General features: G+C 46.6%; 1 protein-coding gene across 1 annotated transcript in view; it reads right to left on the minus strand.

The window, feature by feature from the left end:
- Positions 1-3,274: 3,274 nt before the first annotated feature.
- The window catches only part of PATL1 (PAT1 homolog 1, processing body mRNA decay factor), a 278,312-nt gene continuing 255,792 nt past the window's right edge, over positions 3,275-25,794 (minus strand). The window contains exons 17-19 of the mRNA XM_085651893.1: positions 9,675-9,766; positions 5,658-5,807; positions 3,275-5,037 (exon numbers count right to left, since the gene is read on the minus strand). Coding sequence (XP_085508019.1) covers positions 5,016-5,037; positions 5,658-5,807; positions 9,675-9,766 — 264 coding nt within the window. The 3' untranslated portion in view covers positions 3,275-5,015. The remainder of the gene's footprint in view (positions 5,038-5,657; positions 5,808-9,674; positions 9,767-25,794) is intronic.

A 25,794-nucleotide genomic window follows, 5' to 3' on the forward strand; every position in this document is an offset into this window, starting at 1 on the left:
GCTGGAACTCCCTGGTCCTTTTTGTCGCTGGAAAAACATAGGTCCTTCAGGAAGGTTTTTTGGATACCTGGGGCATCGTTGCGTAGTGGGCCTCTCTGCTTTCAGCATGTCCTGAGAGTTTTCGGCTGGAACACCGCGCAGGCCTCATAGTATTAATCCTTCTGGTCTTTGGGCAGGCAGAGGTTGCACACGTCGTGTGGATCGCGTTGTGCGAATTTGTTCTGGCACTCGGGCAGAATTTGAAAGGGTTATTTTCCATGGCCCCTACTTAGCCATTTGTCGACCTTTGATGTCTTCGGTATTGGGGGTGTCGTTCTCGGAGTTAAGCCTTGCTCTCCGGTAGTGATGTCGCTGGTCGATGTTGGTTTTCCACTCAAAATCTCAACTTTGAATTTTTCCTGAAAAACTTTGGGGCGTCCTGTAATGCTTCCAGACCCAACGGCGAAAAAGAATCTGAAGATGGCCACCGACCACAACAACCTCCAAGGCGCTATCTGACGCCACACAGGAGACATACCTGGCACCAAATGGTGGTCGACAATGCCCAAAACGAACACAAACCAAAAACGAAGACTATTCCAGACCCAACCACTAGATGGCGGAATGATGCACAGCATGTGAATCCAGAAAAGGATTCACATTCCAAAAGTTTCGTTTTCTTGAGTCTTTTGATTGTTACACTGGACAGCAGATTCACCATCTCAAATTCGACAGTCAAATATCACATTGATCAGCTTTTAATACAAAGAAGGATATCTGGAGGAATGCAGAGCAGTTAACCTCAACAAGGTCTCTGGTTAGTAAATCCCAGACTTGAAGAGGATTACCATCTTTAAGATGTACTTCGTTTTTGGGTAAGGTTAAGCCTAGTTCAGGTAGATCTAGGGAAATTTGCATTGTTTTTATTTTAGAAAGTCAAACACTGTCATAATTTATCATACATTCTTTTTTTTTTATTTACAATGCACTATAAAAATGTAAATTTAGAAACGTTTAATTGTGACCTAAAAATGCATAAGACATGTACAGTGAATGCAGCAAGGTGACAGTACAATGATAAGATGGGAGAAAGTAAAAAGCGCGAAATTCATGTGCCGCCTCAGATTCAACTCCCTACTGGACAGCTGGTAGAAACTGGTGTTTGACTGAAGTTGTGCATAGCACTATGGCCCGGATTAGGAGTTTGGCGGACGGAATACTCGGTCACAAACGTGACAGATATCCAGTCCACCGTATTGAAAGTGCCATTGGTTATAATAGACTTGTAATATGGCGGATGTTATATCTGCCATGTTTGTGACGGAGTATCTCATCACCAAACTCTAAATCCGGCCTTATGTTAGGAAGAAAACAAACCTGGGCACAGCAAATAACAGTAAAAAATGAATAATAAAAGAAAACAATTTAGCAGCAGAATGAGTTCTTGCTGAAGGTTCCCAGACTGGTTACTAGACCCCTGTTAACATGGTATTGGCTACTACTTCAGCTTTCCTGTATTATAATAACAAGGCATCCCCAGATGAACACTGGTATTCAACACTCTAGCCAGTAGCCCGCACAGCAGAAGAGACTGATCGGAGGTTGCTTTCTTACTATTACTGAGTTTCGTCTGGTCTGTCAAGGTTGGAAACCCCACTGGAGCCCAACCAAATGTAAATGGACCCCAGACATCCCGCCACAGTGTCAGAAGTTCTATATGCTTGTGACTCCCACCCAGCTACCTGGCTGTAGTTACACTATGATACAGTTCCAAAATAACTCATGAGGGAACAATTCAGTCTGGTACTACTGGGTTCTACAATCAGTCTAGTGATCCCCTAAATTCTATTGAAAAAAATTAAAAATTAAAATCTCATTTCTAATAATATTTATTGCGGTGTTTATAGACTATTGTAACCTCTGTACTCTTAACCGAATCATATGTATTCCAATATTTTTCGTCTCTAGTCAACCTCAAGCAGCCAGGTGAACCGTCGGTGCCTCCTTCGCCAAGATTATGATCTTGCAGTTCTCAAGGCAAGTCTGGTAGGGGAAACGCAATGTGAAACCCATGTCTCTGGTGACTGACAGCAGTCACGGTCCTGAAACGCAGGTGTGCTTGGCCTGAGAGACAGGCTAACACGTGATTCTGTGACATGTATGTACACATCTGCATGTTCAATGGAGTTAACCACTAATTTCTTTCTAGCAATAAGTGGTATTCTAGTCCTATGGACCTTCCGCTGTCTTCTACCACACTCCAGGAAATTTACAGGGCATACGCCCAATAAATGCCTCTTCCCTGCTGATAAACTACAATGAACGAGGACCCTTGCTGCACTTACCACAATCGTTTATCTCTCCATTTTATCCCTAGGAACATTAACCCTATGTATACAACATGAAGGCCTTCAGTCCCGCCGTGCAGGCAAAATAAATTGTGAATATAAATTGTACAGAACTGGCCAAACGGCGAATGGCTGCTGTGCTGGTAAGGGAAAAGATAAAAACACATTTCTTAACAAGTGAAAGTGTGTGCTCACTCGAGAGTTGTACTAACCAGCTAGCTCGACTATGGGATATATTTGGAAATGTGACCAAGCTTAACTGTTCTCCAGTTGCACTGAAGATTATGGAAATGGCCATCGTCATAGACAGTGGCAGAAGCCGTGCGGAGGAAATGTTCAAAAACCACAAAATAGCCAGACATAATGTAAGTGAAAAGGGAAGAAGCTATGCAGAGGAAATGTACAGCATAGGTAAAGGAACAGATAGAAGCCCTGGAAAGTAAAGTTAGAAGAAATGCAAGGAAGCATGTAGAAGCTTTGCAAAGGAATAGACAAAATTTGTGCAAGTAAAGAGGTAGAAAACACAATTAAATATGTAAAGGAAAAAATGGAGGCTCTAAAAAGGAAATACGTAGAAGTGATGCAAAGCTAACATGCAGAAGCAATGCAAGGGAAATGGAAGGAGGTCATAAACACAGTTAGATAGATATAATGTGCAAAAGAAATAGATAGCACCCACCAAAAAGAGGCCAGGTAAGGAAGGGGGAATAGGAGAAGTTTGGCAAAGGAACTAGATAGCTGTGAAAAGGCAATAGATAGAAACAATGCACCGGATATAGGGAGATGCTATGAAATAGAAACAGACAAGGGATAACACTGAGGAAACATGCCTGAACTATATTGACACAAGCTGTAAAAAGAAAATGCACAAAAGCAAAGTGATGCACAGGAAATGGCAGGAGCAGGAAAGGTTGTTAACTGGGCTAAAGTAAACTTAGAATGCCATATGAAATCTTTGTTGGTATTTTTATTTTAAAAGTGATAGGAAAATAAATTCTGATGAGACACTTTCTCCCACGCAGACCTGTCTTTAGAGAAAACGGCACCATTTCAAGATTCACAGTCTGATGAAATAGAGACACTGACAAGGTGTCACGACTGCACCAAGAAATCCATGTGGAATATTAAAGTGCATAATACACAGTGGCCACAGGACGGTGCCATTGTTCGACTGGAGAAAATACACCTGCAATCCATGCTGTGACCACCTTGGAATCCATAGGGATTTACTTGTGCAATACAATAGTGTGTCACAACAATAAGGTCTTTGCTTTCATAAACATGATTCAAAACCTCTGTCAGCAATTAATACCTTTTGTTCTAAACGCAGTTCATGGTGGAGGAAAGAGCATCCTGTGGAAGGTAGGTGCAAGCAAAACTAGACTGCTTAGTTTTCAATGTTGCCCTCTTTGGTTTTGAGTAACTGGAGAATAGGTGAAGAGGATGTGTGTAACACCTGCTTAGTGATTGGGAGAGAGGGATAAGGAACCTAGGAGCTAGCAGACGGGGAGCATCCTAATAAGGTATTGTGGAAAGACTATCTGGAGAGGAGTGGGGAGAGATCAGATGGCACCGGAGTGGGCCTGAGGGCCTGGAAAAGGTGAGTATGGAGCCTCAATGTATTTAGAAGGTGGCAAGGGGAGGACTGAGTTTTTGAAAGGGGAGTAAAGAAGCATGAGTGCAGGAAAAGACACAAATCTGTGTGAGCATGGGGGCAACAGAGCCTCGGGGAAGGCATAAAGATTTTCAAACTCTAATTTGGAGTACATTTTCATACAGCGATTTGAGTTTGGTGAAAAATGAAGTAAGAGGATGGTGTCAGATCACAGCCTAGACAACCTACCAGGGAGGCAATTTTAAGTTAGTGTGCAGGACAACTTCACTTAGGGTAGTGAGACGTTGTCCTGTCCCTGTGGTGGATCTGAGTGGAGACAAGAGGGTGAAAAACAGTATCAGCATATTTCATGACCGCCATTGATACGTTTATATATGATTTATGATCTAAAGCTATGATAAGTTTGAGGGATAGGGGCTTTGGAGGAGAGGGAGAGAGTGGAGGCTGGAGAGTCTGTGTAAGGAGAACTAGATTATCTGGGTCAGAAACAAACCCATCTTCCTCACTGATTAATAAGAGGAAACTGGTCGATATCAACATCAGAAAGCAGCCCCAACAGCTATGCAGTGGAGTGAGAAAGGACAAACAAATTAGGTTTAAAAACAATTCTCATCTGAGAAGTCCATTAATTTTTTTGCATCTTTGGGAGAGAAAGGAAACGGGGGTTGAGAACATCCAGGGCTTGGGCAAGTTTCTCCAACAAGAGCTTCCTGCTCCTCAACAAAGATGGCTCCTTGAAGTTTGTGACCGATCCTCTCCTCAGTCGCTGCAGGAATTCTCCAGAGTCACTCCCACGATGAAGCATGGGAGGCTGGCACAGCCAAAACCATTAACGTACAACACTGGTCCACACAAATGAGGGGCCAGCTGAGGGGCAGCGGTCAACTAGCAAGAACCAGGCCACATTTTCTACCCAGAAGTAAAAACATTCCTAAAATGTTCCAAGACGAGAGAAAGAAGGCAATAATCCCACGACGACCATCACAAGCCACTCTCTCTTCTTCTAGTGACCTGCGGAGGGCTCAGGGGCACCAGCACAAAAACGAAGGCAGTATTTGTGATGGGCAAGGTCTTTAAAGTGTTCCTGGCACCAACCTGCAAATGTGATAGAGAAACAACAAGGGTGTTACAAGAAGCACTAATAGGCATTATTAACACCCTTAAAAACGTTCTACAAGTGACAATTATTTCATCCTACTTGGAAAGATTTTAAAATGGGCATCGCTACTATCCAATCAGGAAAAAATTAAAACGGGCGTCAATATCAGCCTAGTGGAAACTATTTTACAATGGAAATTTACTATCATCCAACTAGGAAAAGTTTCGCAAAGGGTGTCACTATCGTACTATCAGCAAAGCTGTAAGAATGGGTGCAACTTATTAGCCTAAAAGCAGAAGATATTTAACTCACATTAGCCTACCAGGAAAGGTTTCATACTGGACATTTCTATCCGACTAATTATCCCTAATGCCAAGTATTGTCTAATGGACATTACGGTTTAACAATGGGCTTTGCCCTATCAGGAAAGTTCTACTAAGTCATCACAAACAAACTGTCTCCTCAACAGACTCTTAAGCAAAAGACAGGGCAAACCTATGTTACCAGAGAACAGGCACATTTACATTAATCTGCAACACTATCAAAACCACCCACACCTAATAGTCTGCAAAGATGGCCTGTGAACTAGAAAGTTAAATTGTGGCCACTTGCTTACTTGAGCTTGGCTTCCAGCAGGTTCAGGTTCTGCCTGTCCACATAGCGGGAAAAGAGGGGCTGGAGGTTTGAGGGTATGCACAGCGCTGTTGCCAAAGAGTTTGCTGGGACACGAAGGAGTTCCCGGGTTACTCGAAATACAAGATCAGTCCTGGGCATGGGGACAGAAACAAAGCACAGGTCACAGAGAAGTAGGCGTTTTACATTCCATGCTGGCAGGCATAAACAAGGACAAGTCAGTAACTTTAGAACCCCAAAATGGACCAGCTTAGAATCACTAAGTCGTTGAACTAAAGTTCCTTCATCTCACAGACCACCTATTTCATGCATAACTCTTTGCCTCAGATGACTCCCAGGCCTCAAGTGCAGCATCCTTTACAGATGATAAGCGTGCAACATTTGAGTGGATGCAGGGCAGCCAACTCAAATGTAACGCAGGAAAGATGAAAATGATATCGTTTAGATCACTTGTGTCAAACTGGTGGGAATATTATTTGCACCCCGGTCTGCCGGCACAGCCTCCCCCACCTAAGGTGGTTAAAAACTTAGGGGTGAAGCTGGACAATGCACTTTCTATGCGGCTGCAGATCTCTGAAGTGGGGGGCCAATCCTTTGCACACTGAAGACATTTATTTCCCTCTTTCCTCTGGAGTCAAGGAGAGTTGGGATCTATTGGCTGAGAACTTGGCACTTGGATAACACAAATGCTTTCCATCTAGGAGTGGTGGCGGCTTTGGTGAACCACCTGTAAGTTGTCTAAAATGCCACTGCCAGGCTCATCTTGCACCTGCCTAGGTGTTCTATGTCGCCGGTTTTGAAATCCCTGCCAGTAAACAGATTTTCTTTAAAGCCCTGGTCTTGGTTCATAGGGCAGTGTTTCTTTTCCAGTCCTGTATATCTAGCAAATATGTTTGTTACTTTCCTCCCCTCCAGAACACTGTGTTCAGCTTCTGCTTCACTGCTGAATATTCCTAGCTTTAAGTGTGTTCGAAGGGGTGGCAAAGCCTTTTCTTTTTGTGCTGCCAAAGGTTGGAATGAGCTCCCACTTGAATAGTGTCAGATCTCCTTGAGAACACATTTCGTAAAAAACTAAAAACCTAGATTTTTTCTGTTGGACAGTTAAGGTTTTAGTTACACATGCTCCTTGACACTGGGAGTAGCTGTGCACTTTATAAATTCCCTTCATTCATTCATTCTTTTCCTCAAATTACCCATCACTCCAGAATGAAGCTTCAAGATCGGAAAGTTGGCCAAATATGGGCCCATGGAGCTTCGCTACACATCTAAGACAGAAGCATTCATTGCGAAAGCTACTCATTGTGAACTGTGCTCATAAACGGGATGGATGATCATCACATGCATGACCAAGTGTATTGAAGGATATATTACGTCTGGAAACAGTGACCTTCGACATGGCTCTGACAGTTTGCTCCCACAAAAAGTCACAGTTGCTCTTTTGAAGGAAAAACACTGTTTATATAGAGGTAAAAATGTAGAGCTCTCCAGGCATAAAAGACGTGCAGCCGAGCCCGGACGGAGTGAGCTTCGCAAAAAACACAGTCTGCATTTTGGAGGAATTCTGTCAACACTTTGGGAACAAAGGTGACATTTATCCCACCACGTAGTCTGGATCGAACATTGTATACAGTTCAGGGAAAGAGGTAGCCTAAAAGGCAGCCTTCTACGAAAATAGCTTCGGGGGAGGGGGAGAGGAATCAACGAGTGTTAAGAGTTTGTGCATCAGCATGGGCAGAACTACTTTCAAGACCCAGCTTTTAGTAGGCTGCTTGACTGTATTTTGGTAGAGGGGAGAGCTAGAAGGGCCAGTCTGGGGTGGGGGAGTACATGATGGCTTTTCACAGGGATAGGTGTTTCGGATGACAATTTGTAGTTGGGTAGCACTGTAAATAACTGGTATTTCTGGTACCATTTGGAACAGTACTCAATATACTGATCTTGGCAAAATGAAGGTTATTTGAGCTGTGACCTGTAATGCAGAAGCGATAGGCAAGGACTACTCCCTTAGCCATCCCGCTACTTGATACTTTATCAGTCTAGTGCGCACTTATTCATTTTTCTCTGCAACACAATAAATTGCAATCATTTTAACGCTTTGAGGAACTGGTTAGGGCTCTAAACTGACACACAATTGGTGGACGGAATGCAGAACAAATCAAAACATTCACCCCCAGTCAAGAGATCTGGGTTAAATCCATCATTATTTTGCTCACCATGCCACCCCAGTTTAGACCTGGCTTTATGCAAATCAGTCTTGACCCTGTGCCTCATGGGAACAGTCCAGCCCGAACTGCCAAGCCAGGTCCTCCCTGGACCGGAAACATGCATCCTAGGACCGGTTTCGGGGTTTCACCCCTCTTAAGCCAGGATAGCTTGATCAAGGCTCTAAACTGGACAGTAATAGGGCATCAGTATTAAACTTTGGTCCAGGGACTCCTGGATGTCCTCGACGCCTGCTCAATGGGTCCACAACTACTTGGAAATTATATAATATGAACAGATTAGTAAGGTGAATATAAATAAAGAAGCAAACATTAAAAGTTTTTCAATGTTCTGTAAATATAAAGGAATTTGAAATTAGATGCAAAAAATTAAAGTGGTATCCTAAGACCGATTTCTGAGAGCAGTGCAAGTGCATCACACAGAATGTAGCATGGTCGACGGGTGGCCTCAATGGATTTCAGAAAAGCTCCCACCTTCCCTTCAAAAAATGATTATTTTTAGATTTGTGAATTAAATAAAACATTCAGTCATTTGAGTTTTGTTTGACAAATGCTTGGTCCCCTCTTTTTGTGCACTGTTTTGCGGTTCAAATCATTGAAATTGAGGGTCAATGGGTGCCCTCAGATTCCAGTATTAAGTGGGGGTCCACAGAAGTTGAAAGTCTAAGTAACACTGGGATAAAGTATTATAATTTTAATAAACTATGTATCTCACCCATTTTTTATAATGGGGGTCAATTTTCTGTAGAAATGATAAATGGTTGTTTGCAAATAAATGTATATGTAAAGGTAAACACCTTGTAACTCTAGTGAACTAGTCTATTTTTCTCCTACGAAATAGTTAATAAAACAGCAACTGAAAACCCACTGTCTTTGAGCTGGAAGATCAGACAGTTTCACCCTGTTTTGTAAACAGCTATTTGATGTGTCTTTACTCCCAAATCGCCCTCTATCGAGAATCAACTGCTGCGCAGGCAAGGAAAACGGGCATGGCAACTCAAATGCCACCTCGCTTTGCTACTTTACTGGTCTCAATAGAAGACAGCAATGGTCTGATGCATCAAAATAGACGATTTGTGTGCCTCACTTTTCCAGAGACCTTAAACATTTAATCTAATTCAAGCCATACTTGGGTAACTATATTCCATAGTAAGCACAGTAGGATCATGGCAGAGTGTTGGAGAATGTGACATTCTCCAGACTGAAGCAAGTTGCAGTGGCTTATTAAACTGAGCTGTGGCAAAAAACAAGGGAGCACCCTTGTGAGATTGTGGAATTCTTTGCTTTGGTTATGGGCAAGATAACATCCAAGCACTGAAAGTCCTTGAGATCGAAGTTTCAGTGATGACTAATTTAGGAGCAGGCCAGAGAGAATCAAAGGTTAAGGGTGCTTAAATTTAGGAGTTAATTTAACAACTATCCAGTACCAAAAGCAAACCTCAGCAGGTTGGTTATTAGTACACAAGTTTCAAAATGTAAGTTAAATAAACAAATACAAAAAAATAAGGTTGAGTCCCACTTTAACGTGGTCTACTAGGTTACCTTAAATCATATACCATCAATCTACCACTGCCAGCAGTAAGGCAGTTTCCCTCTCTTTATAGTAACATAAAAAGCTTTGGTGGATGGAAAGTCTTAAACACATGAAGAATCTCAAATGCTCGCTTTTAAAACGGTGCTATTTGTAATCTGGATTCAGACATAGCAAAGTAGGGCTGTTCGTTACCAGAAAGCAGAAGCGAAAAAAAGAAATAAGGAGACTTCAGCTCAGTTCTTACCAGAGGTTGTCCTGCATTAGGTCTTTAGCAGTCACAGAACTAAGAATCTGCTCCCCTCTGGACAGGATCTGGTACAATAATGATAGCCCAAACTACAAAGAAAGAAAAAGTGAAGCTATGAGATTACATTCAAGCATAGGTCTAGCGGGCACGTCAAGAGAGAAAGGTGGGGATCATGAAAAACAAAGGGTTTTTATGACAGGAAAGCAGAGAAGATAGGCAGACAAGCAGAAGAAAATACAAGCAAAGGCAAAGAGAAAAAGGCAGGAAACAAGGGTAGTTGGATAAGGAAAATGTTACTTACCCAGTAGAATCTGTTTGTGGCTGTCGATTCACATGCATAGTATAATCCCGCCATCTAGTGTTGAGCTTGGAAGTGTGCAAGTTGTTTTTCTTCAAAGAAAGTCTTTCATGTCACGAGATATGGGGACTCCTCCACTTGCTGGTAATGCGCATGGTTATTGGCACCACTGCTAGACTGTTTTGCCGCAAGGCGGGTGAGAATGGAATGTGGAGCAGTGTAGTAAAGTGAGATACAGATGCTGTAAAAAGTTGAGATACTGTTTAAGATTGTATGCAAATAGCATAGGTGTCCGGGGAGGAGGGCTAGTGCATGTTAATCTACTGCACCACATACTACGAACAGAGGCTTACTGGTTAAATAACATTTTCCATTCGAGGCATGTGTGGCTGTAGATATACATGCTTAGCATAGACTGTAAAGCAGTCAACCCCCAGAAGCGGTGTCTAACCTGTGGAGGTTACATTATGTTTGAAATAATGTACATAAAACCATTTGGCCCACATTCGCTTGTTGATGGGCGAGCACATCTAAAAGTAAGGCTTTGGAAATGTATGTGGTGTAGACCATATAGCTGCCTTACATATGTCAGCTAGAAGTGTATTGCCTAAAGAGCCATTGAAGCTCCTTTTTTACAAGTGGAGTGAGCTCTAGGAGGGCTGGGCAGAGTTCCTTTTCTAATCGAAAGGGCAATACCTGCTTTAGATATGGCCCTGACTTTGTATGGTTTTGAAAAGGCAACAAAGAGTTGTGTTTTTTCCAAACGTTTTGGTTCTGTCGATGTAAAACATAAGGGCTTGTTTAACATTTAAGGTATGTAGGGCCCTTTCCGCAACCAAATCAGGTTGGGGGGTAAAATGGTAACTCAATAGATGTGTATGGTGGAATTGAGACACCAAAGTGAAGTGAATGCAATTAGGAATGATACTTTCCAGGATAAAAACTGAAGAGGGCAGGAGTGGAGGGGCGCCAATGGAGGGCCCATTAATCTGGCTAATACAATATTGAGATTCCAAGCTGGGGCAGGTTGTATCCTAAGAGGAATGACTTTTAAGACCTTCAAGGAAGGCCTTGATGATTGGAATCCTAAAGAGAGATGCGCGTTGTCGGTTTTGTAGATATGCAGCAGCCGCTAAATGTAGCTTTATAGATGCAAAAGCTAAACCAGAGGTGTGCAAATGAAATAAATAACAGACGAGATCTTGAACCTTGGCCCCTAAAGGATCAAGGAGTTTGGACAGACAATAGTGAACAAGCCATTTCCATTTTGCAGCATAACAGGAACGAGTAGTGGGCCTACGTGCTTTTTTGAGTATGTCCACACAGGGTTGTGGCAGATTTTAATAGCCAAACTCTACGACTTCGGGAGCTAGGCTGCAAGGTTGAGGGACCTGGGGTCTGGGCGTCTGATTTCTCCATGGCTCTGCATGAGAAGGTCCTGTCTGTTTGGAAGTATCTCATGGGGAACCACTGAAAGTTCTAGGAGAGTGGTGAACCATAGGTGCTGTGCCCATGTGGGAGCCACTATGATGAGGGTGAGAGAGGACTGCCGAAGTTTGCGGACCATGAACGGAAGTAGTGGGAGAGGTGGCAAAGCGTAGTAAATATCCCAGACCAACTCATCCATACTACTTTGCTCCTGGCCTGGGAGTGTGGGTATCTGAAGGCGAAGTTTGGGCAACTGGCATTTTCTGCTGAGGCGAAAAGGTCTATGTAGGAAAGTGGGTTTCTGTTGCAGTAATCCCCCCACTTTTTGCCAGACTACTGATGCACTTTTTCTTGGGGTGCCCTGGGTCCCTGCCTATCAGGTTCCCAGGGCTTGTGTTCTTTCCCCAAAACTAACCCAGTTGGCATCTCTGGTTACAGGTCAGCCCCTAGTAAATGGTACCACAGGTACCCAGGGCACTGTGACCAGTGAAGACCTCTAAGGGCTGCAGCACTTCTTGTGCCACCCTTAGAGGCCCTGTACCCTGACACTCACACACTGCCTTTGCAGGCTGCATGTCTTTGTGCAGAACAAAGTGAAGAGTCGACATGGCACACATCCCGGTGTGCCATGCCCCAAATCACTGCCCTGGCATACATCAGTCACCCCTCTAGCTGGGTGCCCTATGCCAGTGGTGAGGGTACAGGTGCATGAGCCCTGTGCCCCTACAGTGCCCAAGTCCATTCATGGGCACTGTAAGTGCAGTGCTGCCATTAAAAGTATACGGTGCTGGGAGTTTGTCATTACGAACTCCACTGCACCATAATGGCTACACTGAAGACTGGGAAGTTTGGTATCAAACTTCTCAGCACATTAAACTCACACTGATGCCAGTGTGGGATTTAATGTAAAATGCACAACAGAGGGCATCTTAGGCATGCCCCCTGAAACTCGACCAATTCCTAGTGACCTGACTGAGTGGCTGCCTAGGCTGCCACCACCAGACATGTTTCTGGACCCTGGGTCGAGAGCTCGCTGCTCTCGGGGGCCTGAAATAATGCACATCCTGGGATGAGGTGCCAAGTCTCCTCCCCCAGGATAGGCAGGGTTCATGAAGGAGAAGCTTCAAAGGCATGCCGCCTTTGTGAGCCTCTCCAGACCATTTGCTGCTTTCAGCAACTGGTCCCCACTGGTTCTACCCCCCACTTTGGGCGGGAGAACCAGCGGAAAAAACAAGTGAGGAAAAGAGGTGTGCCCACCTCGCCAACCCCACCTCTCAGGTGGGGGAGACGAGGTGAAGCACAACCTCAAGTCCCCGCCATCTTGAGGATGGGGGGGGACGCAGTCAACCAGGGACAGGTTCCTGCCCCCCTCCCACTGGAGAGTGGCAGAATAGGGGGTGTACCTACCCCAGGGAAGGGACCCATTGGTCCCTGCCCTGTAACGCCCCTAAATTTAGTATTTAGGGGCACCCTGAACCTTCCTTCCTCAGATCCAGCGACAACAATAAAAGAAGATAAGAAGGACGAAGAGCCGTGCAGAGCTAAGAGGACAATGCCCACTGACTTGGCCCCAGCCCTGTCTCCCCTCGAACCTGCTCCTGCCAAATCCCAGCATGTCCAGCAGCCAGCAACCTCACAAAACCCGGAGGACCTGCCTGCCTTCACTTTCCAGACTGTTTCTCCCGTGAACACCGGACGTGTTTAAACTGTAGCTTCTGGTGCCAGCCAGGAACCACAAATCCAGCCCACTCTGCACCCGCCTAACCTGGCCTTGAGTGGAAAAACACCACAAGGAGGTTTCCCTGGCGATCCCGACTCGAGATCCGGCGACCCCTGACCTTTCTCAAGCCTCCTGACGACACCTGCAGCCTCAATCCAGAGGACCCCCCTACCGCGACCAGAGCTGGTAAGAAAATCCGATTTGTCCAAAGGTACCCCTGCACCTGACGCCCCACGGCCTTGTATCCCCAAGCCAACGTTGCCTAGCCAATCCACGACATCCCAACTTACTTACCCCTCGAAGTGGTGGTCACACCCAGAAGATCCTCGTCCCCGAGCCGGCAGTGTTTCTTTGTCCCGGAGGTTCTCCATTGAAAACAGGGCACCCGACCTCAAAACAGCAATCTGCACCCAGCAACCCTAGTGCCGCTGAGGGTGCACCTTTGGTGCTACTTTATTCCTCAACTTGCCCTGAGCTTAACCCTAGGAGCTTTGCTCCCACAACCCAGGGGCCTGCTTGCCAGCAGCCACCAACTGTAGGCCCCCTAACCCCCATTGGATAACATTGGGCCTCAACACTCTGCACCCGGCCGCCCTAGTGCCGCTGAGGGTGCAACAACAGTGCATCACTGACCCTGGGAGACCCCTGAGTCTGACCCCAGAACCTTAACTCTCACAGCCGATTACTTACCTGAGAACCGTTAACCTGTTTTCCCTCCATAGGATAACATCGACACTTTTTCTCTAAAACGTTTCTAAGTGTGGAGTTTTGAAATCTAAATATATTCCTTAAAAATCGAACAAATAACCAAAACGTGTTTACTCACCTGTTTGCAGGAAATGACCCAGTGCTGAATCTAAGTATCCAACACTGAGTTAGAAAAGTAACGTGAAAAGTAACTTACCTGCAATTTACTGTAAAAGCCTATTTATTTCAATGTACTGCTCCAAAACGTTTCTAAGTATGGAGTTTTGAAATCTGGAAATATTCTTTAAAAATTATGCGAATAACCAAAACGTAATTTCTTACCTGTTTCCAGGAAATGTCCCAGTGCTGAATCTAGGTATTCAGCACTGAGTTAGAAAAGTAACGTAAAAAGTAACTTACCTGCAATTTACTGAAAAAGCCTATTCATTGCAATGTACTGTATTTGCTAAGTGTTGCAGACTACTGCTCCCCTGTAAATCAAACAAAGTACAATTTTGAATATGCTACTTACCAGTATGCATCTGTTCTTGGCATGTAGGGCTGCTGACATTCATATCTGTGCATAGATCGCCGCCTAGTATTGGGTCCGGATGATTGCACATTGTTGTCCTGGAAGAGTCTTCGAAGTATCACGAGATAGGTGGCTCCTCCCCTGGACTACAGTGCGCATGGGCATCCTCTCCATCCTTAGATTGTTTTTCGCCATTGTGGCAGTGATGGAGTAGATACAGTAAGTGATGACCATGCTATACAGTAATTCTGAGTGCTGCAGCCGCTACAGGCGCCGGGGAGGAGGGCGGGCGATATGAATGTCAGCAGCCCTACATCCCAAGAACAGATGCATACTGGTAAGTAGCATATTCAGTTCGAGGCATGTGGGCTGCTGAATTCATATCTGTGCATAGATTATATAGCAGTCCCTCCATTAGCGGCGGCTGCCCGTGCCAGCTGCAGCAGTCTGAAAAAGAGTTTTGAGAACAGCCTGTCCTACAGCTGCCTGCTGTTTTGAGTGTACATCTACACAGTAGTGTTTGGTAAATGTATGTATAGTGGACTATGTGGCTGCTCTACATATTTCCTGTAAAGGAATGTTTCCTAGGAAAGCCATGGACGCCCCTAACTTTCGTGTTGAGTGGGCTCGTGGGGGAATCGTTAATGTGCGTTTAGCTTTTTGATAGCAAATTTGAATACATTTAACGATCCATCTGGCTATCCCTGCTTTGGAAATGGCGTTTCCCTTGTGTTGTGGAGAAAAGGCAACGAAAAGTTGTTTTGTTTTCCTAAAATCCTTTGTTCTGTCTATATAGTACATGAGGGCCCTCTTTATATCTAGTCTATGGAGCATTCTCTCTGCGACATTTTGTGGATTTGGAAAGAAAACAGGCAGTTCAATAGTCTGATTCATGTGGAACTGCGATATCACTTTAGGCATGAATTTGGGGTTGGTACGTAGTACAACTCTGTTTGCGTGAACCTGTATGAATGGCTCTTGAATGGTTAGTGCCTGGAGTTCACTAACTCTTCTTAACGAAGTGATTGCCACTAAGAAAGCTACTTTCCAGGTGAGGAATTGAATCTCACATGAATGGAGAGGTTCAAAAGGTGGACCAATGTGAGAAAGTGGCTCGGTATATACTGTTCCTTAATAGCTACAGGGTGTACAGAGTCCACAGACCCCAAGGGTTTAACAGAGGTTAAAGTTAGATATAACCTTACTCTCCAAAGTGGTAGCCTGGTCGAGCAGTAAGGCAGTATCAGAGGACGTGTAAAGCATTTGTTGTACACCCTCAGTCAGCAAATAGTTCCACACACTCAATAACTGAACTCTAGGCCAATGGTTTGTATATAAAAAATATATGCTTGTTTTATTTTAGAACCAACACTTGGAATTAAAATATACTTTCTCGACAGGAGATGTTTCATTAAAATACTTTTGTATATGCAATAGACTTTTTAGTAAACAGTTACAAATAGTTGCAGTAGGCAACTCTATTTCTAAACAACAATACATTAAGCTCAATGCTAAATTCAAATTATATGCAACAGATTACTTTTTAGATTACTTTTGTAATTCCAGGCTTGGATCCTAGATCCAGTCCTGGGTCAGTTCTCAGAATCAGCTGTTGAAAGTCGACTTTGGTACTGTAGTGATTTTTAACTAATATTTAGCTATTTCAAAAGTGAGCACTTAGAAAATATTTCAGAGCAAACAATCAATGATTCCCTATGGAAGGAAATATAGGTTACAGGTACAGTAGGTTATCGTTACTTTTGTAATCCAGTACTGGGTGGCTAGACTCAGTACTGGGACATTTATCCAAAACAGGTAAGTAATTACGTTTTCAGATGTTATACGATTTTTGAGGAATATTTAGAAATTGCAGAAATCAACACTTAGAAGAAATTTCATAGAAAAGCAGTCAATGGTTTCCTATGGAAGAAAAATGAGTTGAAGGTAAGTATAGTTGTGGGTACTTTTCAGAGTCAGTGCCGGGCACCAAGATCCAGCACTGGGAGCTCACCTAAGAGCAGGTGAGTAAATTCGTTTTTGGTACTCGGCTGATTTTTGGTGAATATTTTGAGTTTTGAAAAGTTCACACTTAGAAGAATTTCCAAGAAAAAGCCAGTCAATGTTACTCTATGAGGAAAATGAAGTTAGCGGTTTAAGGGTAAGTTCTCGACTGGCAGAGTTGAAGTTCTGGGCATAGACTCAGGGGTCTCCCAGTGTCAGGTAGGTACAGTCAGTTCACCCTCAGCGGTTTCAGGACGGCCGGGTGCAGAGAGAGTTAGGCCCAATGTTAGCCTATGAGGAATAGGGGGGCCTGGTTTGGTGGCTGCTGACTAGCAGGCCACGCGGCTGTGGGAGCTGGGCTCCTGGTCACTCACTCAGGGCAAGTGGGGAAGTAGGCTAGTGTAGAGAGTGCACTGCCAGGGCCACTCGGGCGGCTGGGTGCAGGGTGCTTTTGAGCCGTCGGGCGCTCAATGGAAATCAATGGGAAAGTTCCGGTTAGGAAAAAGGCTGCAAGCTCGGGGACGAGGATGCTTCAGGTGCCACCACCACTACGAAAGGTAAGTTGGGTAGTTGTAGGTTAGGTGGGTACCCCGGGATTGGGCACAGGGGGCCACAGGGCGCCGCGTGCAGGGGTGCCTTTTGGTGTCGGGAAATCTTACCCCCTGATGATCGCGGTTGGGGGGGGGGCACCTTGTTCCGAGGCTGCAGGCTTCTTCCGGAATGTCGAGGGGGGTCCTTGGGTGCCGGACTCGGGGTCACAGTCGCCGTGGGGTCGTCCTCAGGGTCTTTGTCCACTCCGGCACTGGCCAGGCTTGGCTGGTGCAGAGTGTGCTGGGTTCGCGGTTCCGGGCTGCTGCCAGGGGTTAGAAATAGGTTTCTGAGTAGAGCCTCTACTCATGGGAGTCCCAGGGGCTTAGAGCCAAAAGGTAGCCAGGTCCTCCGGGGTTGGTGAGGTTGCTGGCCACGTGAGATGCCGCGCTGGTGCAGGTTCGGGAGTCGACAGGCCGGTAGGGCTGGGGCCAAAGCAGTTGTTGTCTTCTTCCCTTTTTAGCAGCTGCAGGGCAGGTCTTTGTTCTTCTTGTAGTCTTTTGAATCTGGAATCTGGGGAAGGAAGGTTCAGGGTGCCTACGTTACAGGTAGGTGAAGGCCGGGGACCAATGGGTCCTTGTCCTGGGGTGGGTACACCCCCTATCCTGCCTCTCTCCTGTGAGAGGGGGGCAGTAGCCTAATCCTGATAGGGTAGGGTCTCCCATCTTCAAGATGGCGAGAGCCCGGAGATGTGCTTCACCTCGCCTCCCCCACCTGAGGGGTGGGGTGGGCAGACTGGCACATCCCCTGTCCTTGTATGGGTTTTCCGGCCAGGCTTCCCGCCAGAGTGGGGGGTTGCAGTGGCCTGGGGAAACTCCAAGAGGCGGCATGCCTTTGAAGCTTCCCTTTGCTCATCCTGGGGGAGGAGATTTATCACCTCACCCAGGATGTGCATTGTTGCAGGCCCGGGAGAGCAGGGGCTCCCCCACCCAGGGGTCCAGCAACGTGTCTTCTGTGTAGCAGCCTGGGCAGCCTCAGAGCAGACGTGGATTGTAGGTTAGTTGTAAGGGGGCATCTCTAAGATGCCCTCTGGGGTGCTTGGTACAGTAAATCCCACACTGGCATCAGGGTGGGTTTAATGTGCTGAGAAGTTTGATACCAAACTTCCCAGTCTTTAGTGCGCCATTATGGTGCTGTGGAGCTCGTGTTTGACGAGCTCTCAGCACTATGTACTCTTAAATGGCAGCACTGCACTTACAGTGCCCAGGAATGGACCTGGGTACTGTAGGGGCACAGGGCTCCTGCTCCTGTGCCCACACCATGGGCATAAGGCACCCAGCCAGAGGGGTGGCTGATATATGCCATGGCAGTGTAGGTGATGGGCATGGCACACAGAGAGGTGTGTCATGTCGACTCTTCATTTTGTCCTGCACCCAGACACTCAGCCTGCAAAGGCAGTGTGTGTGTGTGTAAGGGTACAGGGCCTCTAAGGGTGGCACAAATGAGTGCTGCAGCCCTCAGAGGCCTTCCCTGGTCACAAGGCCCTGGGTACCTAGGGTACCATTTACTAGGGGCTGACATGTGGCCAGGGTTTGCCAATTTGGAGTTTGTGTGGTTTAAGGAAGGAACATAGGCCCTGGGCACCTGGTTGGCAGGAGTCCAGGGTACACTCAGTAAAAGTACATTCATCAATTTAGCAAAAAGTGGGTGCACACCATGCAAGAAAGATGGCACTTTCTCACAGCCCATTAATCTGGTGAGGACCACATTGAGGTTCCACACTGGTGCCGGTGGGTGTCTTGGGGGAATCACTCGTTTGAGTCCCTCTAAGAAGGCTTTGATGGCAGGCACTCTGAATAAAGAGAGGTGCTGCCTGTTTTGAAGATAGGCTGCTATCGCGGTTAAATGTATACGTATGGAGCTGTATGCCAGATTGCATCGGTATAAGTGTAAGAGGTAACAGATGATATTTTGAATGGACGCATCCAGCGGGTTAATGTCGTTGTTGTTGCAGTAAATGACAAAACCTTTCCATTTAGCCGCATAGCAAGCTCTGGTTGTGGGTCTTCTGGCCTCCTTGATGATATCCATACATTCAGGTGGCAGGTTTAGGTAGCCAAATTCTAAGACTTCAGGAGCCAGATTGCCAGGTTCAGCTGTTGCGGATCTGGGTGCTGAATTTCGCCATGGTTCTGCGTTAAAAGTGCGGGTGTGATCCGCAGCCTTTGATGCGGCACCACGGAAAGTTCTAGAAAGGTGGTGTACCATGGTTGGCGTGCCCATGTTGGAGCAACTAGGATGAGTGTCAGTGAGTGTTGTCGCAGTTTGCGTGCCACTAGCGGTATTAATGGCGCTGGGGGAAAAGCGTACGCAAATCTGCCTGACCAGTTCATCCATATCGCATTGCCCTGCGACTGTGGGTGCGGGAACCTGGCGGCAATGTTTCGGCATTTTGCGTTTTCCCTTGTGGCGAATAGGTCTATCTCTGGATGACCCCACTGTTGGAAGTACGGTTTGAGTACTGATGGATGTAGCTCCCACTCGTGCATTTGGTGGCTGTGTCTGCTGAGCAGATCCGCCATCTGGTTGTCTTTGCCTGGGAGGTGTTCCGCCATGAGGAACATGTTCCTTTGAATGGCCCACTTCCACATGCTCTGAGCCAGATGAGACAACTGTGGAGAGTGTGTTCCTCCCTGCTTCTGTATGTAGTACATGGCAGTCATGTTGTCCGTCCGGATCAACACGACTTTGTTGCATAAGTGTACTTTGAATGCCTTCATGGCTAGGAAGATTGCCATCAGTTCCAGAAGGTTGATGTGCATCTTCTTTTGCTGTGTCGTCCATAGTCCCTGCACTGTGTAATTGAGTACATGAGCTCCCCATCCCTGGAGAGAGGCGTCCGCTGTCAGTATTATTTGCGGAACAGGCTCTTGGAACGGTCGGCCCTTGCAAAGGTTTTGTGGATTCCACCAATGCAGAGAGTTGTATGCCCGACCGCTCACCAACACTAGGTCTGTTAATTGTACTTGAGCCTGATTCCATTGACGTGCCAAGCACTCCTGAAGCGGGCGCATATGTAGTCTCGCGTGCGGGACTATGAAAATGCAGGAGGCCATCATGCCTATCAACTGCATGAACACTCGTGCTGGAAGGGAGTGTTGAGGTTTGAACTTTGTGATCAGTAGTTGCATGCTGTTGATCCTCACTAAATTTGGCTGAGCTGTGGCTGTCAGAGTGTTTATGGTCGCGCCCAGGTACTGGCGTACGTGTGCGGGTTGAAGATGTGATTTGGGGTAATTTAGTGAGAATCCTAGACTGTGAAGAAGGTGAATGGTGAGGGACATGTGGCTGGCACATTGCTGGGCTGACTTTGCCTGAACAAGCCAGTCGTCCAGGTAAGGGAAGACGTGAATGTGCTGTCTCCGTAGATGTGCAGCCACTGTCGCTAGGCACTTGGTAAAGACCCTGGGTGCCGTTGTTACTCCGAAGGGGAGAACTTTGAACTGATAATGGTGATCCTGAATAGTGAACCTGAGATATTTTCTGTGCGATGGGTGTATGGGTATGTGGAAATACGCATCTTTCAAATCCAGTGTGGCTAGGAAGTCTCCCTGACTGAGTAACGGTAGAGCCTGCTGTAGGGTGAGCATATGGAAATGCTCTGACAGACTGTAGTGGTTGAGGGGTCTCAGGTCTAGTATAGGTCTGAGAGATCCGTCCTTTTTTGGGATTAAGAAGTACAGAGAGTACACCCCTGTCCCTTGTTGGTTTACGGGCACAACTTCTATTGCACCTTTTTGCAGCATACTTAGTACTTCCTGCTGCAATAATGCCAAGTGCTCTACGGACATAGGACGGTGCTTTGGCGGTATGTTGGGTGGAATGGACGTTAATTCTAGACAGTAACCGTACTGGATAATTTCCCTGACCCACATGTCTGTGGTGATGGACTTCCAGACTGACAGGAACTGTTGGAGTCTCCCCCCCGACAGGTGTTATGTGGTCGGGGGGCAGGGAGAAGGCGTCACTGTTGGTTTTTGGGGGAGGACCTGGTGTTGCCGTACCCACATCCTCTGCCTTTGGTGCTGGATCCACGATATCCACCTCTATTGTTTTTATCATAGGTACTTTGCGTACCCCCTTTATTGTACTGCTGCTGGGACCCCTGACCTCTAGCTGCTCCTCTATTCCCGGGGCGACGAAAGGAGCCACTCCGAAACTGCTGCGACTGCAGAGCCCCCATTGATTTTGCAGTTTGTGTCTTTTTTAATTTTTTCGAGGGTAGTGTCAACCTCGGGGCCAAATAAAAAGTCTGGGTTGACCGGTTGATTTAAGATATTGTTCTGAATTTCAGGTTTGAAGACTGAGATTCTTAACCATGCGTGCCTCCTCAACATTATGCTTGTGTTGATCGCCCTTGCTGCAGTGTCGGCTGCATCCAGTGCGCATTTGATGGACGCATTTGTAAGGAGTTGTCCCTCTCTGATAAGGAGCTCTGCTGCCTCTTTGTATTCATCTGGCAAGTGTTGTAGCAGTGATTCTAGTGTGTCATAGTGTGACCTATCATAACGGGCCAGGAGTGCCTGGGTGTTGGCAATGCGCCAGATGTTTGCCGCTTGCGCTGCTATCCTTTTGCCTGATGTCTCTAGCAATTTGGACTCCTTGTCTGGGGGAGGAGCATCACCTGTTTGTGAGTGGGCTCTTTTGCGAGCATTAGCAACAACCATGGAGTCTAATGGTAACTGACCCTTAATGTAGATAGGGTCTCCGGGTGCAGGCTTGTATTTTTTTTCGATTCTGGGGTTCAACACCCGTGCCCTGGTTGTTTCTTTAAAAATGTCTTTTGCAGGTTTCAGAACTCCCTTCAACATTGGCAGAATTTTGACGGTTTTCTCAGAGGAGGCGAACGTGTCCACTAAGAAATCTTCCTCTACAGTGTCAGAATGGAGTTCCACTCCATGATTGGCAGCAGCCCATTCTATGAGGGCATTAAAGGCAGCAGTGTCCTCTGTGGGAGATGTCTTTATATTATAAAGCTGCGTGTCAGGAGTATCTGGTGCGTTACCCTGGTCGGTGGGGTCATCCCATGCCTGATCTGGGTCTTGCATGTGATCATCAGGATCGATATCCACTGAGTAGGTGGTATCATCCCCTATATAGTCCTCTCCGGCATCTGCCTCTGAATGCGTAGGAGAAAAAGACGGTGAGTCCTGAAGGAAGGGTTGAAAGGTTTCATGAAGCACTGGTGCGGAACCTGCCGGCAGTTTTTGTTTCAAAGGAATCTTGTATGAGTCCAAACCCTTCTCTGGTGTGATTTTCCGCTTGCGGAGCATCAGCCTACCAGTGTCGGCGTCGATAAAGTGTGCCTGTGAAGGCTCGATATTGATTTGTCCAGTGGATAGTGTCTGTGTTTGGTGGACAAGTGTCCGAATTTCGAACATTTTCGGTGCCTTAGGCGGCAATCCAAATGTGATGTGCGCCGGCGCCGAGTGTGCTTTTGCGGCTTTGTGCGTTTCGGGACCCGACGTAGGTTGGAGGGTTGCCCGGTCCCTGATGCGTTGCAACGACGCTGAGACCTGTTGCAAGGTGAACGCAGATGGCGCTTTGGAACCGATAGGCACCTTGGAGGCAGGCGTCGAAGCGGTATCCGATTTATTCCCAGTCTTTGGGTCGCCGATCCGAAGGTGGGTATCGACGCTCCTTGGAGCCGATGATTTGGCAGGCGCCGCACCCTTTGATGTCGACGCAGACAGATCGACCACCTTGACCTTGGTGGGTTGGGCCGTAATCTTCGGTGCCATAGGCCGAGGCGCCTTGTGGGGACCGAGGGCCTTCTTCTTTGGCTCGGCGCCGGAACCCGTCGTGGTGAGCTCGGCACCGAAATCTCTTTTGGTGTGTTCGGTGTCGATGACCTGTGCCGGCGTCGAACGAGTGGAGGGCTTCGAGGCCTTCGATCCGATCGCAACCAGTTTCACTTTCGGTTTCGTTGTAACCGGTGCGACGGACGGTTTCGGTTTCACTGAAGGAAATCCAGTCGTCTTCGATATTAATGGCTCCTGTGAAATGTTCGAGGCCGGGCCTTGAGGCAGGGCCGAAGAACTGTGTGACTGATCTTGGGTAAGGCCCGCAGGCGATCCCTCGACCTGAGCCTTATGACGACTTTGTCTCTCGGCCTCCGTATCGACGGGTTGGTCTAGCTCTTCGCTGGAGCTATCTTCCTCGGCCCCAAGGGCCTCATTGTAGTCTCCTACCTCGTCGACGACGTCTTCGTCCTCGAAGATCACCTCATCATCGTCTTCCGATCGGGATTCATATTCGGAAGCGTGGCTGGAGTCTATGTCTTCTACGCTCTCGGTTTCCTCATCCTCGGTGCTGAAGATGTTGACCGGAGCAGGCGCCGATTGCTGTGCCTCCAATCTCGCTGCCCGTCAATTCCACAGAGTCTTCTTCGAGCGGAACCGGGCGCAGGCCATACATTTCGACTCATCATGATCCGGTGAGAGACATTTGTTGCACATCGGATGGACATCGACGTGTGGGTATTTCTCATGGCATAAAGGACATCTCTTGAAAGGAGTCCTCGATTCCATCGTCGAGCGGTGATCGATGTTCGGACCGAAGCGGATCCGAAAAGCGTGAAGAAGGTACTAAAACACAAAATGAACTGGTCGATACCGAACGCGAACAATACCGACGAGATCTAATGGCTTTTTGGCCTTAAAGTAAAGTTTCCGAACTTGAGCTAAGATAAGCACATCCGAACCCAATGGCGGAAAAAAACAATCTAAGGATGGAGAGGATGCCCATGCGCACTGTAGTCCAGGAGAGGAGCCACCTATCTCGTGATACTTCGAAGACTCTTCCAGGACAACAATGTGCAATCATCCGGACCCAACACTAGGCGGCGATCTATGCACCGATATGAATTCAGCAGCCCACATGCCTCGAACCTATTGCATTTTGGAACTGTTCTATATCCATTAACTTATTACTGAAAAGTATTTAATGCTTACCTGTACCAGGCTTGCTTGGTTCTAAAAATAAACAACAGTATATTTTTATACAAACACAATTGGCCTGGAGTTCAGTTCTTGAGTGTGTGAATTCATTTGCTGACTGAGTGAGTACATCAAATGCTTAATACTGTCCTCTGATACCGCCTTACTGCTCGACCAAGCTACCATTTTAGAGAGTAAGGTTCTATCTAACTTTAACCTCTGCCTACCTCTGAAGACCCTTGGACTCTATACACACTGTACTTCACTTTGGTGCAGTATGTACAGAGCTAGTTTTTTAGGTCTCGCCTGACCCAGCGCATGCGCGGGTCTGGCGAGACTTATTGAGAGGGCTCCAAAAAGTGCTACCAGGCCAGCCTAGAGCCACAGTGCATGCGCGCGGGCGCGCGCCGCGCTTGACCGCGATTACTTTCATTTCGCGGCCGCACAGCCGCTTTGATGTTTGATCGTGATCTCGATCGCGATCACTTTCACTTTTGCGGCTGCTCGGCCGCTTGGCATAGCCAATAGGTCTCGCTTTTGGGACCTTATAAGTATTTAGTTATGCAACTGTTGCATGGCTAAACACTTATAAGGTCCCTAAGGTGAGGCCTATTGGCTATGCCAATGCTTGTTACAGTCTATGTCTGGGCGAAAAGGTCTATGTCTGGTTGACCTCATTGATGAAAGTATGGGGAAAGGACTAGGGTGGAGTTCTTACTCATGGAATTATTGGTGCCTCCTGCTGAGGACATCTGTGAAGTTGTTGTCCAATCCTGGGGGGTATTCCGCTAACAGGTGAATGTTGTACTGGAGAGCCCACTCCCAAATGTTTTGGGCTAGGTGAGAAAGCCGAGAGGACCTGGTGCCCCTCTTATTATGGAGATAATACACGGCAGTCTTGTTGTCTGTCTTGATTAGGACTACCTTGCCAATGAGGAGAGGAAGGGAACCTTTTAGCGGTAGATGAACAGCTAGAAGCTCTAGGTGATTGATATCGAGATGTCGGAGTGTCCAAAGTCCCTTGATAGTTAGATCTTGAGAATGTGCTCCCCAACCTGTGAGGGAGGCATGTATTATAGTTGTTTGCGGGACTGGGTGTAGGAAAGGCACTCCTTTGAGGAGATTGTTGGAAATCCACCACTGCAGAGTGGTAAGCTTGACGGCTGATCAACACTAGATCTTCTCATTGACCCTCCGACTGAGACTATCTGTGCGCACATGTTTAGTCTGGCATGAGGTAAGCGCTATTCATAAAGCCATCATACCTAGGAGACGCATGACGGTCCTCACTGTTTCTTGCTGATGAGGCTGGAACAGGGAAGGAGCACATTGGTGTAAGCCATCCCTCTTTTTGAGTTAAGGATGGTTCTCAGGAATGGTTGTATTAGAAGGGATTGATGGTGAGATTTAATTGTGCTGATGGTAGAGCCTAGTTGATGAAGAAGGTTTATGGTGGCTTAAGTGTTTGCAAGGACTTTTGACAAGTTGCACTTTTGATGAGCCAGATGTCCAATATTTAGCAGGTAAGCAGCTAATACTGCGAGACATTAGGTGAAGACTCTGGGGGCCGTTGTGACCCCAAAGGGAAGCACTTTGAACTGGAAATGCTGACCTTTGATTATAAACCTGAGATATCAGCAATGTGCCAGATGAATAGGAATATGAAAGTAGGCGGCCATTTAGTCACCTTGTTTTAACAATGGGATGACATCTTTAAGAGTGACCATACGAGAGTGCTCTGAAAGAATGTACTGGTTTAGGGGTCTGAGAACCAATATTGGTCTCTGTGACCTGTTCTTTTTAGGAATAAGGAAGTAGAGTGAATAAACTCCTGTGCGTTGTTGGTGTAATGGTACTGGTTCTATGGCTCCTTTGGTGAGAAGTGTCTGACCCTCTTCCTTGAGTAATTGTATACTTAGTGGTGA

Source organism: Triturus cristatus, chromosome 4_1, assembly GCF_964204655.1.
Source record: "Triturus cristatus chromosome 4_1, aTriCri1.1, whole genome shotgun sequence".
Taxonomy (NCBI): domain Eukaryota; kingdom Metazoa; phylum Chordata; class Amphibia; order Caudata; family Salamandridae; genus Triturus; species Triturus cristatus.